This window comes from Aptenodytes forsteri, unplaced genomic scaffold, assembly GCF_000699145.1.
Source record: "Aptenodytes forsteri isolate BGI_AS27 unplaced genomic scaffold, ASM69914v1 Scaffold61, whole genome shotgun sequence".
NCBI classification, from domain to species: Eukaryota; Metazoa; Chordata; class Aves; order Sphenisciformes; family Spheniscidae; genus Aptenodytes; species Aptenodytes forsteri.
Window position 1 is genome coordinate 4,747,533 of NW_008794443.1, and position 14,386 is coordinate 4,761,918.

At 44.8% G+C, this 14,386-nt stretch overlaps 2 protein-coding genes across 3 annotated transcripts in view; one reads left to right on the forward strand and one right to left on the reverse strand.

The window, feature by feature from the left end:
• The first annotated feature begins 2,858 nt into the window (after positions 1-2,858).
• Positions 2,859-10,967, forward strand: LOC103907576 (synaptogenesis protein syg-1). 2 transcript variants are annotated; one of them, XM_019474742.1, is made up of 4 exons: positions 2,859-2,968; positions 6,714-7,157; positions 9,569-9,709; positions 10,857-10,967. In XM_019474742.1, the coding sequence occupies exons 1-4, from the start codon at positions 2,902-2,904 to the stop codon at positions 10,859-10,861; spliced, it is 657 nt and encodes a 218-aa protein (XP_019330287.1). In that variant the 5' UTR covers positions 2,859-2,901; the 3' UTR covers positions 10,862-10,967. The 2 variants fall into 2 exon arrangements, with proteins under 2 accessions (XP_019330287.1, XP_019330286.1); XM_019474741.1 differs by having other exon boundaries at positions 10,869-10,967.
• Positions 10,968-12,393: 1,426 nt separating this feature from the next.
• The window catches only part of LOC103907483 (group 10 secretory phospholipase A2), a 13,564-nt gene continuing 11,571 nt past the window's right edge, over positions 12,394-14,386 (reverse strand). The window contains exon 4 of the mRNA XM_009289676.1: positions 12,394-12,631. Coding sequence (XP_009287951.1) covers positions 12,468-12,631 — 164 coding nt within the window. The 3' untranslated portion in view covers positions 12,394-12,467. The remainder of the gene's footprint in view (positions 12,632-14,386) is intronic.

The window sequence follows — 14,386 nt, forward strand, 5'->3', positions numbered from 1 at the left end:
CCGGGGCGGGCCGCTCGCAAGCGCTGCCGACGCGACGCCCTGCCGGGAGAAGCCGCGGTCTGAGGGGCCGGCCAGGGCCAGACCCCGCGTCCTCAGCCGGCGTGCGTGGACAGGGCTGTGCCGCCCTGCCCCGCGGATGTTTCCAGGGGAGCAGGCGGAGGCCTGCCTCTGCCCCGCTGCGGTGCGGGCTGGCTGCAGGCCGAGCAGGGGATGGGGTGAAAAATAAAGGAAATAGGTGGTGCGGGACTCATCTCAGGAAACCCAGGCTCTCGTTTTTAAAGCTGCTGAGCAGCACCAAGCGGTTTCTGCCCATGCTGTGGGCACCCAGGGGTTTGAAAAGCTGGGCTCCAAGTGAGCACCAAACGGTGCTCCTCAAATCAGGGGACCCAGCTGGAGCGATGATGGATTGCAGATCTGTGCCCTCAGGACACCTTGCAGGAAAAAAAAGAGCCCTGTGACATTAAAAGAAACCTGTACCTTGCTGGGAGGCTGGCTGGTAGATGATGAAAAGGGAGGGAGGGAGAAAGGGAGGGAGGGATGGCCAAGAGAAGAAGTAGAGCAGCCTGGTGTGGCAGCGCTGTTTCTTCTTGCTATCCCTTTTCTCTCACTGCTTCCCCAGAAGGTGGGTTGAGGGACATCTCTGGGCCCTGTGATATCTGCCCACTGATATGTTAGCAAACGTGACAGAAGTCTCTGTGGCAGATGTCTGCTCCCAGCCATCAGCCCAGACAGGACAGCTGTAACACCACCGAGTCTCCAAAATTTACAAGACAGTGAAAAAAAAAAAAAAGCGTGTTTTATTTCATTTTTGTTGCTTGCTTTCTTGATTTAGACCTCTGAAGCTCAAATTTTTCAGGCTTTTCTCAACAACACTCGAGATCAATTTACTTTTCTTTTTGTCCAAAAGTTGAGTTTCTCTCTGAATCATACTGGGTTATCCAAGTGGGAGAAGCTTCACATTCAACTGATGGCTGCCAGCAACACTAAAACCCCTTTGTATTCCCTCGGTTAAAAGCTGGCTGGCCTGACAGTTTTGCTCAGGCATGTCCTATTTAATGGAGGATTCACAAGAGAATTGTTATTACAGGATGAAATGAACATAAACAGCATTTGCAGGAACAACGGTAGTATGTCCATCACAACACACTTGAAGGTTTCTTTAGAAACACACCAAATACTTGGGTTTAAATCAGACACTGTTTGGAATGCCTTTGGTCCAGCTCCATCTTCCCACTCTGACTTCTCCGACACACAGTCACAGCCAGTACTCTAAGCCAGTAACTCGGTCCCTGTTCCTCTTGATCTGCCAGGTGCCTTTGACTTTACTGGTTATTCCCTCTTCAAACTCTTGATTGTTTTTGACTCCTCTAACTTCTTCCTTTCATAGATATTTTGGTTTTGCTCACTAACGCTTTGGTAGTACTTCCTTCAGAAGACCCTCACAATCTACCTTCCAGCTTTCTACTGAAGTGCTATGTTGCTCTTGGTCCCAGTGCCCTTCTTAATACGTAGTTTACTTCGAAGTGATTCCTGCCTGGTAATCCCAGGTCTTCCCACTCTCCCAATCCATTTCAGAGAAGAAATATTTGCCTCTTAGGTTCCTTTAGCCATAATCCCTCTAGCCTATCCTGCTTTCGCTGATACAGGTGTCACCACATCAAAACTAGAGCAGCAAGTGGTCACTCAAGGAATGGGTTGTTCCTCTTGACGTTTGGTCAGCAGAGTTTTGCAAGTCAGATGTGGAATTTCTTGAAGCAGTTATTGTGGAGCATCCACATGCAAAGATGCAGATCACAGCATTTATTAAAAGCGCATTCAAGAAAGCCATATGACAGTAGCATGATGACAGATTTCCTTATGGTGTGGTGGGGGCTTTTTGGGGCTCCTTTTTGCTTTCAAATGCAAAGAAAAGCAGCAATATTCATGCCTCTCTCAGCTGAATTGTGCTTTGTATGTGTTTTAATGGATATGGAATTGAGTCTTTACTGGATACTGAAGTACAATTCCATTATCTGAAGAGTCTTAAAGATATGCAAAATCGTTAGATAAGGTGTGCTATAATCCCTGATCCTGTAGCTGAGGGAAGAGGTGTCAGCCAGCTAGCGAGAGTGGCACATGCTCAGTACAGCGGTAACACAGCTGGCAGGGCTGGGTGCTACGGGTGGGGGTTTGGGGCTGCTGCAGCTCTTCCCACAAAGCAGTGCTTTGTGAGTACCTTTGTGTAAACCCAGACTCTGTTCCAGAGCACACCTGCTAGTTTTGCAGATAGGCTACCCGCTTTAGCAGTTTTCCCTTCCACCCTGGTGGCATAGATGAGCTTTACTTAAAATGAAGTTTAAGTAATCAACTTTTGGTGAAAAAGGATTTGTTCTACACTGAAAAAAAATACTTTGGGGAATACATTTTACCTATAAACACCATGTGCATATAGCCACAAACATACTGAATTCCTGTAACTTCCTTTCACGGTGCATTAGGATGATAGGAGTCTGGCTGCTCAGAAAATGAAGCCAATGCTCTTTCTCTTCTCACCTCCACTAGGGAAGGGTTCAGCAGAAGAGTTCTCCTTTTGAATATCTGGATATTCTGTACTCAGCCCAAAGTTCTGGTTTATACAAGGCCAAAGCGAAAAACAACAGATTATCTTTCCTCTGCTCTCAGAGCATTTTCGGCATCTTCTCTGGGAGAGATCAGAACAGCCCCCGGGAAGTCATTGTTGTCACTTCAAACGTGGCTGTCGTCCAGGCAGCAGGCAGAGCGCTGTGAGCTCGAAGCTGTGGTAACTTTAGTAAGTGTGACATTCACTAGGCAGAATGTGAGGTCCTGTTGCAATAACACACACATATTTTTTTGCCCATGCTACCGGAGGGAGAGACGGTGAGGCCATATACTTCAGCAACTATGAGCCAGCACATTGGGAAGCTCTATAGATCTGCAGTGTCTTCATTCCTCCTGTTCTTGCTAGTGGGTGAGTACTAAACCACCTTCCTTAATTAGAAGAAATGTAGCTTATTCCTAGAGTTTAGCTTGAGAGGTTCTCTTCTTTATTTCAAAAAGCAACTTTCCGCTGAGGGCTTCCTCAGGATGCAGGAAAACTATATCTAGTAGTGTGCACTGCATTAAACCATACTTTTCTTTATAGATACATTCCTGTTTAGCTAATAGAAATGTTCAGAAAGAGTATGTTTGCCTGTCTTTTTCAAGAAGAAAGGCTGTGTATCATCATTGCTAGAAGCTTCATTTCTATTTTGGTTCTCTGATGTATTAGCAACCGGTTATCGTCACAAGGTAGTTATTCATATCCATTTGTGAAAGCCAACCTCAGACCAGGGCAGAAGTCACATAAATTAAGAAGAGCAATGTGCAGTCATTGATCACTTAATCATAGACGACTGGGAGCTGGATACAGCTTGTATAGCACTCTCATGGCACCAGCTGAGTGTGAAGTTGAGCTCTAAAGCCAACAAAACCATCTGAAAGATGGTCATTCCAGCATGAGAGGATTTTTATGTGGGTTGGAAATCGAGCCCTATTTGCCCTCAACCTCTCCTCTATCTATTGAGTGTGAACAAAGGAGAGGAGGCTCAACTAGAAAGGTCAAATTTTGCACTGACCTCCACCCACCATTTTGGTTCGCTGATGCTGTTGGCAGCTGCCAGAAGAAGTTTGCAGGGCTGCTCGGGTTTACTCCAGGCACCAAAGAGTAAGTTAGAGGCTCCAGGACTGGAAGAGAGCACAGGTATATTTTATTCTTTCCTTTTGTCACCCCACCTCCTCTAGCCTGCCTTGTGTTTTTCTCATTCACAGCCAACAATACGGCCTTACATGGGAAAGTATCAACCTGTAGATTACATAAAGGGGAGGCTGATGGATTAGTAGGTGCCCTGTTAGTACTGGCAAATGTGGAGCACATTGTCACATTGCAGGGAGTCCCAGAGAGCTTTCTCCCCTCATGGTTGAAAACTGGCCGTGAACTACCGACTTCATATGACAATGACCTATTAGATCATCTAATCATTTTTCCAGGTCAAGACAAGATCATCCATGCTGTATTTCTCTGTACTCTGTCTAGCTCAAGTGCTTTCACCAAAAAGCCTTGCGTTCCTCTCCATCGGGGATTGAGCCCTACAACCCGCATGACAGGGGACCTACACATCACTCTGCTAATGAAGCGATTGACTTAAAAAGAGCTTTGAAGCAGAGTTAACAAGGCATTTGGCATGGTATGCTCCCAGATGCCAATATGATAAGGGCATTGTGTATTTGAATACCAGTGAACTAGTATGTTCCAGTTTTGCAACCTCACAAAAGAAAAAGAAAGAAGGAAAGGAAGAACGAAAAATAAGAGTCCGTGCTGTGACGTTCTCAGTGAAGCCCCCAAACAGAGCTGGGGTGAAACAATACAGCCTACTCCTCTTGCGTTTTGATTTTGCTAATTAGCTGTAAGTTACATGATATGTATTGAATCAAAGATGGGGGATAACACAGATGACAAGGCCAGTTATTTCATGATAGGAGGTGCAAATAAAACTCGTTTTGAACAGATGCAACATCAAAGCACATTGTTCCTGCTTGGTTTTGTTCTCTATGCCACTAAGTGACTGTGTAAAAACGATACCTTTTACATCACTAAAAGGAATAAAAATTATAATTGTGTTGCAGGGGGTGTGCATGGTAAGGCTGGAATAGCTATAGTGGAGAAGAAATTCTGTGGCCATTCCTTGAAAACAAGACAGCAGTAGCACATACTGCTCTAGCTAAAGCAGCAGTATCCAGTGGAGATAATGGTTAATGAACAGAGATTTTAAAAGAGTACTCATGACAAAACTGCTCAAATTCACTCTAACGAATAACCAAATATATCACATCAGGATATTTGATGCATAAAGACTGTAATATGTCAAGCTACCATCAGCTTTGTCAAGTATTTCAACTATACTTTGCACTCCGCCAAAGTACATTTCAAGATACTTCAACTTTTATGACTGCTGCATTGATACACTGTTACCTAACTGGAAAGGGAATAACTGGACCTCAGATTCCCCCGAGAAGCTCCAGTGGGCTCATCAGTAGGATAATGTGTGAACATGAAGATAATATTTCATCCAGTATCTTTAATAAGGACTACTCATTTTAGGGGACTGGATCCAAAACTACAATAATATTTGGGTACCTAATTCTCAGGCATCCAATTCCCATGTATCAGTGTTCCAGTTACAAGGCCAAAATTTTTACTTTGTGGTAAAAGCACGGAGTACCAAACAGCTCTGAAGGGGTTTCGTATGCTAAGTTGTTGCCTAGTTTCATAGCCAGCTTGTATTTTCTATATTTTTGCATCCATGAGTTATCTCTCATCCGATATTTAAACTGTAAGCTCCGTACACCATCCTTTTATAAGGCACCTAGAACAACAGAGCCCTGCTGTCTGACAGAAGTTGTCAGTGCTACTCCCATATGAGTCATAAATAATAATAATTATGAATACAACTGTGATTTTGTGTACATGCCTAGAAGAGCCATTCAAGTAACTCTCAAACCGATCATTAAGGGGTTTGGTTTTCCATTCCCTTGAGACATTTGTCCCTGAGCATAGAGAGGCTATTGGCATTGTGAAGCTTTACCAGACCTAGACAATCCAAGCCTTTCACAGGCTTTGGATGCAATGAAAGACTCAAGACAATGGAAAATCAAGACCTTCACTGTGGAATGGTCTGCAGTACTTGAGAGGGCACCGAGTAGTATGAAGGGAGACTATTTCACTTGAAGAAAATAACACAACAGAAGAAACTCTTCCAAAAATTGGTCTGAACTCTTTCTTGGTGACAGCTGTTGGCTTATTTTTAAGAGTTTGTTTTTCCCTCTTTTTGAGACAGCAACTATTCCTCTCATCTTCTGAGCCCAGGCTTGTTTCCAGAAATGAGGCCCACTCACACTGCTCTTAGCTCAAGGCTGTTTGATACTATGATTAGCAGCTGAGTGAGAGAAGGCAGGTTTAAATCTCTACTACAGGCGTGTTGTCCATATTTTTCTAACAAAGAGTAACAAGACAATGTGGTCCCTTCACAGAGAATAGATGTCACCCTCAGTATCGATACCCGCAGAAGGCTAAGGTGCCGTCCCTCAGGTTGCTGATAGCATCTGCTGGGGGTTCAGTCTCTGGCAATGGAGATTCTTCCCACAATTTCAAGATTTCCTATCCTGAAACTGGAACTGCATGCCAAAACTTCTAAGAAGCTCACATTATGTTTTGGGATGCAGGCAGTTGCATTAGGATGCACACATATTCACTGTATTTGTCAGAACAGAGCTGCTTGTGTGTAAGCGTACATGCATTTTTTGCTTTGCCTCAAAAGCAGTTGAGGCAGGAATGTCAGGCCCTGAGACTTTTTGGCGTGGGAAGAAAGAGGTTAGTGTTGCAGGTGGAAATGTGGCTGAATGAACTCTAAATTTCACCCAAAGCCATTGGACAATGGCATTAGTCTTCCTCTAGCATGGCAGTAGAAAGGAACTGAGGATCAGGAAAAGACCTATCTGTACACATGAACATAATCTAAGCAGGAACTAGGAAAAAAATCCCTATGGTCATAATAGTGACTACCCTCAAGTCCTAATTCCAGGAGCCATTCTTCGTGCTGGTTAGAGGTCAGGAGTAGCTGGAAGGTTTATCATCCTATCACCCTTAACCCTCCTCTTCTTTCTCTTTCCTGGTACAGATGTTGGTGTTAGCGGTGGAAGTGCAAGCAAGGAGAATGCAGCTGTAACTCATATAACAGCACAGCCCTCGTTGTTGACAACACCTGAGCCATGGCACCTTTTGGTGACTCAAACACCAGCCAAGGAAAAAGCCAAAGAGGGTGAAACTGTGGTCTTAAATTGCCATTTTAACAGTCCACGACGTCCCTCCCTGACTGACCTGATGGTGAAGTGGTACAAAGAAGATGAAAAGGGGCAGATGGACCTGCTAGAAAACAATGTGACCGTCTTGCCCAATAACTCCAGGGTTTTCATGAGTGGAGACTTGTCCCAAGGGGATGCCTCCCTGGTGATCCTCAATGTGACAACCAGTGACCACGGTATTTATTTCTGTGAGGTTACACTTCCGGACGGGAAGGTGGTGACAGGAGATGGCACAAAGCTCAGGATCAGGAGGGCTCTGGGTAATATTTGACGTTATTTACTTCTTTTCTCCCTCTTTCTCCTCCAAAGCGGGTCTACACGCTTGCGGAAAGAGGGAAGTTGTCCTGTTTGGCCTCTAGCAGGTAGGGCCTGGTGTCATGGAGTGTAATTGCGCTATAGCATTTCTTGCTGTTTTTTTTAGGCCAGCTAATTTTGATTGGCTTGCCTCTATAAACAGTCACACAGGTATTATTATCAGGAGGGGCATTTACAACCAAAAAAAGAAGGAATAATTTTATCACTAAAATCAAAGTCAGTGCCAAGAATGAAACAGTTAGACAAGTTCTCTTGTACTCACAGCTCTGTTTGGCAGAACCGCCGTGAGTGACAGGTGTCAAGATACCGTCTCGGGGAACAGCTCCAAACTCCTTCTTTTTGACATTATTTCTTTCCAACCCACTAACTTGCATATTTATTCCTTAAATCTGGATGAAATAAGTAATCCCACAATAAACACGAGGATCACATTATATCATTTCTGCTTAACTTCATTCACATTAAAATCAAAGTAGCATTAAAAGTGCCATGCTATGTTTTCTTAGCCTCACAAATAGACACTAGGCATATTAAGTAAGGAGATAACTTGCTTTGCCTTTATCAGCTGGAAATGTCAAAGCAGCTTTCCTTTTTATGTAGGCTAAACATATTCCAGTCCCAACAAATCAACACATCAGACGGTTTATTATCTTATTATCTAATTAACAAAAAATAGCACCTTCTGTGTCAAGAGTAAATTATGCAAGTGCCATTTCTCCCTTATTCATTACCAAAGCTTCTAGCTCACCGAGATTCACTAAGCCTTTGCCCTTTTGAGCCTGAGTTCTTCCCTTACTAACTTTTATAGAACTACTCAATTTAAACCGTAGCACTAACAAGGCAAGAAAACCGTGCCCCCCTGCAAGGGCTTGGTCATGTGTCTGAGGACGTCTCCCGTTGGCTTGATCTCATAGTCTCAGTAGCGCAGGTTACTCTTGCAATGTCTGCACCCTGGCCAGTGTAATTGCCTTTCTGTGTTCCCGAGAAGATTAAATATATAATTTCTGCACTACGCCTGAATTAAAGGGACAAGAGAATGTGAGAAATATAATTCATAAAGAAATGTTACGTGCCACAAATCCAGACTGTTCAAAAACTTATCTAAAATTAAAAGAAATAAGCTGACTCTGTTAACGTGTCCATTACGGGAAGCAAATGACGTATATTTTGGAGTAAGGTAAGTAATGGTCCTACAGCACCTTCATTGCCCTCACCTTCCTGATGAAATGAGCAGCCTCACAAATGGATTTAAGCTACAGGATACCTCCCTGTATGTGGGAGAAGGGGGTGGTTTTCCTACTGATGACCTACAGCTGGTTTGCTGGTGAGTTGCTGGATGCCCACCCATTTGGCTAGGTAGCACGGAGTAGCAGCTACTCCTGTGAATGGGTGGCCTGATGCTTGGAAATCTGTGTGTGAATACGGTGGCAAAATTGTCCAAATTTTCTAGTGAAGCTTAAATACAACCACACAGAGATATGTAATGAATGCCTGATCGTACTGTAATTGTAGATAAAACTGGAAGGCTTTTTAACCATTCTTTTATTACCCTTCCTGGGTGAGTCACGTGGCAAAATGACTACCATGAGCGCGAGGCAGTCACTTAAAATCTGATCAGATCAGTCTTGCGCCATTGCCCAGCCAGTTCCCCCTCTCTAAAGAGACACTCCTACTCTGCAGCCGCGACGCTACAGGACAGATGCTCTCCATGCTACGTCCCATAACCCTTGTAACAGTCCATCCTACTGTGCTCACCTGACCAAAGGCTCTTCCTGAATCATCCTTCAGTCCTGACAAATTAAAAAGCCAGAATGCCGACATGCTCTTATCTCAAAGAAAATGGGATTATCCCATCTCTGACATGCAACAGTCCCAAAGAGCATCAAATCATAGAAAAGACTTCAGTGGAGCTCTGCCCACCCTCTGGTGCTGTCTCCTTTGGAGGTAGACAGGGAGACTGATGACTTTCTCAAAATTGTCAAAGTATTTTGTTCCATTTGAAAATAAAGCGTACAGGCATGAGTCCCATTAATTCAGGCAGCAGCATCTTTTGCCATCCCAATAGCATCCAGCTGTTAAGGGAGATTGCTAGGGAGATGGGGTTGTCCTATCCCTAAATCCCCAGAAAGCATAGCAACTTCCTACAAAGGAATGAAAAAAATCAATAACTCCATAGTGCGATACACCCTCTCCCATGTAGAAGCCCATGATTTCATGTCAGACAAGACATGGGCATAATTGATATCATAATAAGTAGCTTCCTCTGCAGCCACTGCAGAAAACATGCTGGCTGCATTGCACATACTTGCCTGGATGACATCTTACATTACTCTCTCTACCTTCCCTTCTCCCCCAGGCTTGTTTGGTATAGAAGAATCCATTGGAACCATCATTGGGGTTGTGGCGGCTGGTATCGGGGGCGTAGTGGTTCTGATCATTGTTTTAACCCCACAGCTGAGGAGGTGCGTCCTCTGCATGAGACAAGGCTCTCGCCAAGGTAAGGAACACAAACCAAAATCTGTAATCCCTTGCTAGAAAGATGAATCCAATCACCTATTTCCAAAGGTACTTTTTTTTTAACTTAAGGAGGAATTAGCCATTTGCTTACCTCTGGTCAGACAAGGCATCTGGTTCAGGAAATAAGCAGTGTGGATGAAACTCTGACAGGGCTGACTCTATATTCCATCTCTTTTTTAAATAGTTCTTTGGGTACAGCTTCATGCATGGGCCTAATGAGTTACCTATAAACAAAATGATAGGATCTTCTTTAATTGCCACTTTCCGCAAAGAGTTGTTCAATGAGATGCCACTTCTCCTTTTAATGAAGTCCTGGGTCTCCTTCGGTTCTTTCAGGTTTATGCTGAAGGATGGATCTTCCTCCCACCACCTACATTCTTACATCCATATTCTTGTAATGCTCGCGTACAGAAAGCCTATGGTGGCCTAAGTGTATGTTTGAGGTGTGGTTTGTAAAGCCCAGTAATATCTTTTATTAGATCAGATGATCAGGTTGGGAAAACTAGATGTTTTCGTCCCACATGAGCCAAAGAAATGACCCGGGAAGAGGCTGACGTACCTGAAAGCTCACCTGTTTTTTCCAGCTCTGTCAGCTGGTCTCATTAGAATGGACTGCATTTTGAAACAAGCTTAGTTCCCATTTTGTTCAACCCAAGATGTGGTCTGCGTTTCAGGCCGAGCTCAGCTGACTTTTTGCTTTCAGTGGGGAGCCGGGTGATTTGCACCTCTTCTCCCGGCACTCAAAAATCTCGCTCGGCCTGCTGAAAAAAATCCCATCCCTGAAGGGGTGAAGGAAGCGCTGGTCTTGCCGTTCACTGGAGCGCTGCCGCCACCTGATGGCCAGCGTGGAGGGGACAGGGACACGGCCAGGAGCTCTGCCCCGCTTACCGGGGAGGGTCTTCCAGCCCGTGCTGAGAAGCGCACCCGCACCCTCAGGCTGATGCTGCCAACGCAGCAGCATCCCTCTGCAAATCCTCTGCATGAACGGAGTTCACAACTTCCTTACTTTCCAGAAAGCCTTGGAAGAGTTTATTGTGTCGTACTAACCCTGTATCGCTCTGTCGCTCTCTCTCCTTTCCTTCTCGCTCAGCGTAGCATTACAGGAGTCACTGGAAGATGCAAAATAGCTTGAGGTGCAGCATTACAGGAGTCACTGGAAGATGCAAAGCCTACAGGTGGAACAACTTCTGATGCCCTGTAAGCCAAAAATGGAGCTCTAGATGGAATAAAAGCTTTTGCCTCAGTACCTGTTGTCTTTGGCATTTTTATTTTTGTTAGTCTGTTACTTTTTCCTGCAGCTTTGACAGCCACAGTGGCGTATTCAGCATCCTCCTGCAGCGAGGAGCAAAACAGCCTTTTGTAAAGGAATTTGTATTACCGCCTGCCAAAACCCCACTTAGTTTGGCCACATATCTCTGAATCTAGACTCTGATGAGGTACCTTGGGTCTTTCTCTGCCATTACTTCTTATTTCAAAGGTGGTACTCGAAGTTTGTCAGCTGCGCTTCAGAAGAGACAGAAGGAGCCTGACCTGCCCAGGCCCCCCCAAGCTCCCCAGCTGCTAACACCTACCCAAGGAAATCGAATGCATTGCTTCTGGGGTGCAACCATGGCTCCCGTCTGTCTGCACCTCTCAGTATAGAGGCTCTTGTCCTGTTGGCTTGCTCCAGCCTACAGGTTTGTAACGAAGAGGCAAAGAAGGCCCACTTGAACATAGCTACCCCTGGCTGAAAGAATGGGATTTTTGGTTTACTCCCACCAGAAGGAAACGTAGTGTTTCCATATAAGCCTCTAATACCCTCAAAAAAAAGGAGAGACGAAAGATTTGCTTACGTGACTAATGTTATCCACAGCCCCAGTTTCCTGACATGACAATAACTGATTCGCAGGTGGTCAGTGACCAGGGGATATGCCAATACCTGTACAGGAGAGCAGCATGTCAGCTCTGAAGCGTGTGTGGCAGGTAAGCAATATGTTCTTTTGCAAAGTATGGCTGTGCCAACTAGTAAAAGTCAGAAACCCTTGCTGGCCTTGCACCAGCAATAGCCTGGTGTAACTCTGCTTACTTTTGAACATACCTCAGAAGTGTCCCCGGTACTGTGAGGCAGGAACATGAGGGATAAGACAGCTGGCTATGTAAGCTAAGAAACACATGCACACACACACACGCTCCGCAAGAAAGGATGGAGCCCTGCCCTGGGCCAGACTCTGCTTTTCCTTTTGGTAGGAAGCAAAACTCCTCTGAGCACAAATAAGGAATAAGGAGGCATCCTCCCTCTTTGATGTCCCCGCTCCTCCTGCAGGTTCAGGAGAATAAAGTGGGTCACTCTACTTCCAGACTGGCATGCCTCGGGTCTTCGAAGGCCAGTGTATCTTTTCACAGAGATGGATATTTATTTTTTTTTACAAACCAGTCCAGCAGAAGTCTCTACATATTTTCCAGATCATGTGCAAATGTGTGGGCGCTGAAGGTCAGGCAATGTGAAAGGACAAAAAAGCCATTTGGTGACGGGTAATGTGTTCTCGCTGCACTGCAGGCCGAACCCTCCATTCCTGCAAAAGCAGTGATCAGAGCAGGATCTTATCCTTACTTCAGCATATATTTTACCCTGTCTCCCCTCCCCATAAACCCTGGCCTGACAGAAATTCTCTCACATCATTGTTAGCTCTGGTAAAAGAGGTAAAATTTTATTCCAGCACCTTCAGATTCAAAGGGTTAGAAGAAAGGTCCTAAAAAGACTATTCTGCCCCCCTATATCTGAAATGGCAGGTGGGATGAGTCTGTCCACATAAAAAGTCTGGCCAGAGGATGAAGTGCGGGTTGTACGGGGCTGCTCCCCAACACTTGGCTGCTTCTTGGTCACACAGGCACACCATTTTTTCACATCTGTCTGTCAGGTTATCTGCAAAAGAAAATGTGAGCGGAGGATGAGAGATTCGGTATCGGACGAAGGCAAGAAACAGTTTTAAGAGGAACAATTCCCTAATAAAGCAATTCTTAGGGAACAGAGGCTGTGGGAGCAGGGAAAGAGAAGGACTGACATGTCATGTTGTGTGTGGATCTGACCCTCCCCTGTCCTGCCTCTGTCAACAGGTCTGACCTTAACTGTGACCGAGAGCATCAGAAAGTAGCAGCTAAATGTAAATTGACAATACTTATAAAAATCTGCCCAGCACAGAGCGCTCCCCGCTTCTAGAGCTGTGTGAACAACGGGGGGTTAGTTCAGTGGCCGAAGATAAAAAAGAAAATTATTTCAGCTTAGCCTGAGCTAAAAACATTCCATTTTCCCTCAGTAAGTCAACTTCCCTTTCAACTCCTCCCTCTGCAAATCAGACCAATTTCAAAAGAAAAAATGCTGCTTTGAAAGGAAGAGTCTCCTGGAGGGACATCCGGAAACCTAAGGGTATAGAAGCACCCACCGGGCATCCTTCGCTCGTGCTCCGTAAGTTGCTCTTACATCTCTCTGATCACGCCAGAGGAGCCAAGGAACTCCACAGCAGGGTCAGGTACCTGATTTTTATGAGTCAGCAGCTAACAAAGCTGATCAAAATCATACATATGGAACTATTTATAATGCAATTATATGACCACATGACTAGGTAAGGACCATAAGGCACATCAAAGCAAATAGCTCAGGTGGCTACATTGCAAATGACTGATTTTGGGTTAATGAACCCCCTCCCACCTATAGGTGGCTTAAAGGCAGCCGTTGGGCTAATATTATTTCAAAGCACGGTGCCTTGTTTATTTGAGGCTGCTGCTATAGGTTATCTAACACCCACCAAACCCTGCACTAGGCAAAGTTTAAAGTGTGAGTTCATGCCAGTGCACGTTTGCTCCAAAACCAACTGCAGAGAGTAAAGGAATCTTTCCAGATTTCACTGGACGTTGCTGCATCAACCCTGTATCTGATAAATAAGAAGAGCCCATATTTCTTAAGCTTTTCTGAAGAGAATCACGTGTTTACTGGTAAAAAGTGTTTCAAGGGTCCCACCAATGAGGATTCAGCACTAAGTCCATTTTTTTCTTAGCTACCAGTCCTGCCTGATTTTCTCCTTGCCTTCTGCTCCTTGAGTTCTTCCTGTGCCATGCCAACCGCTGTCAGTCTAATGTGAGTACAAGAGTCTGGCTTGGCAGTCATTTCTGTTAGAGCAGAATGATTTTTTTGACCAGCCCCCACAACTTACAGCCTTTTCTATATTCCAGATATTTATTGAATGGAATTCGCCTACACGTGATGGCGTATCTGGACAAAAAAATATGGTTTTGCCAATTTTTTTCATTCCATGAACAAAACTGCCTAGCAGTAGCAAAAGGAGGATAAGTCCCAGGTAAAATGGGTTTCTGTTTAATTTATCTGAAAACATCTGTGTTTATGATACAGTGCCAGGCAACAGGCATTTATTTCCTCTTGCATAGAAAGGACAATGCAAGCAGTTCTGCCTCTAATGTTTCTGGACATCACTACCCTAGGCCCAGCAAGCATAACTGGAAATCATAGAATCACAGAATCATAGAATCATTGAGGTTGGAAAAGACCTCTAAGATCATCGAGTCCACGAGTCCACCCAACACCACCATGCCCACTAAACCATGTCCCTAAGCGCCTCATCTACTCGTCTTTTAAATACCTCCAGGGATGGTGACTCAACCACTT

Excerpts from the sequence above, each read along its gene's own strand:
- LOC103907576 (XM_019474741.1), top strand. The coding sequence starts at position 2,902 with ATGAGCCAGCACATTGGGAAGCTCTATAGATCTGCAGTGTCTTCATTC. Across the intron at positions 2,969-6,713 it reads CCTCCTGTTCTTGCTAGTGG|ATGTTGGTGTTAGCGGTGGA; the intron begins GTGAGTACTAAA and ends TTCCTGGTACAG. Across the intron at positions 7,158-9,568 it reads CAGGATCAGGAGGGCTCTGG|GCTTGTTTGGTATAGAAGAA; the intron begins GTAATATTTGAC and ends CTTCTCCCCCAG.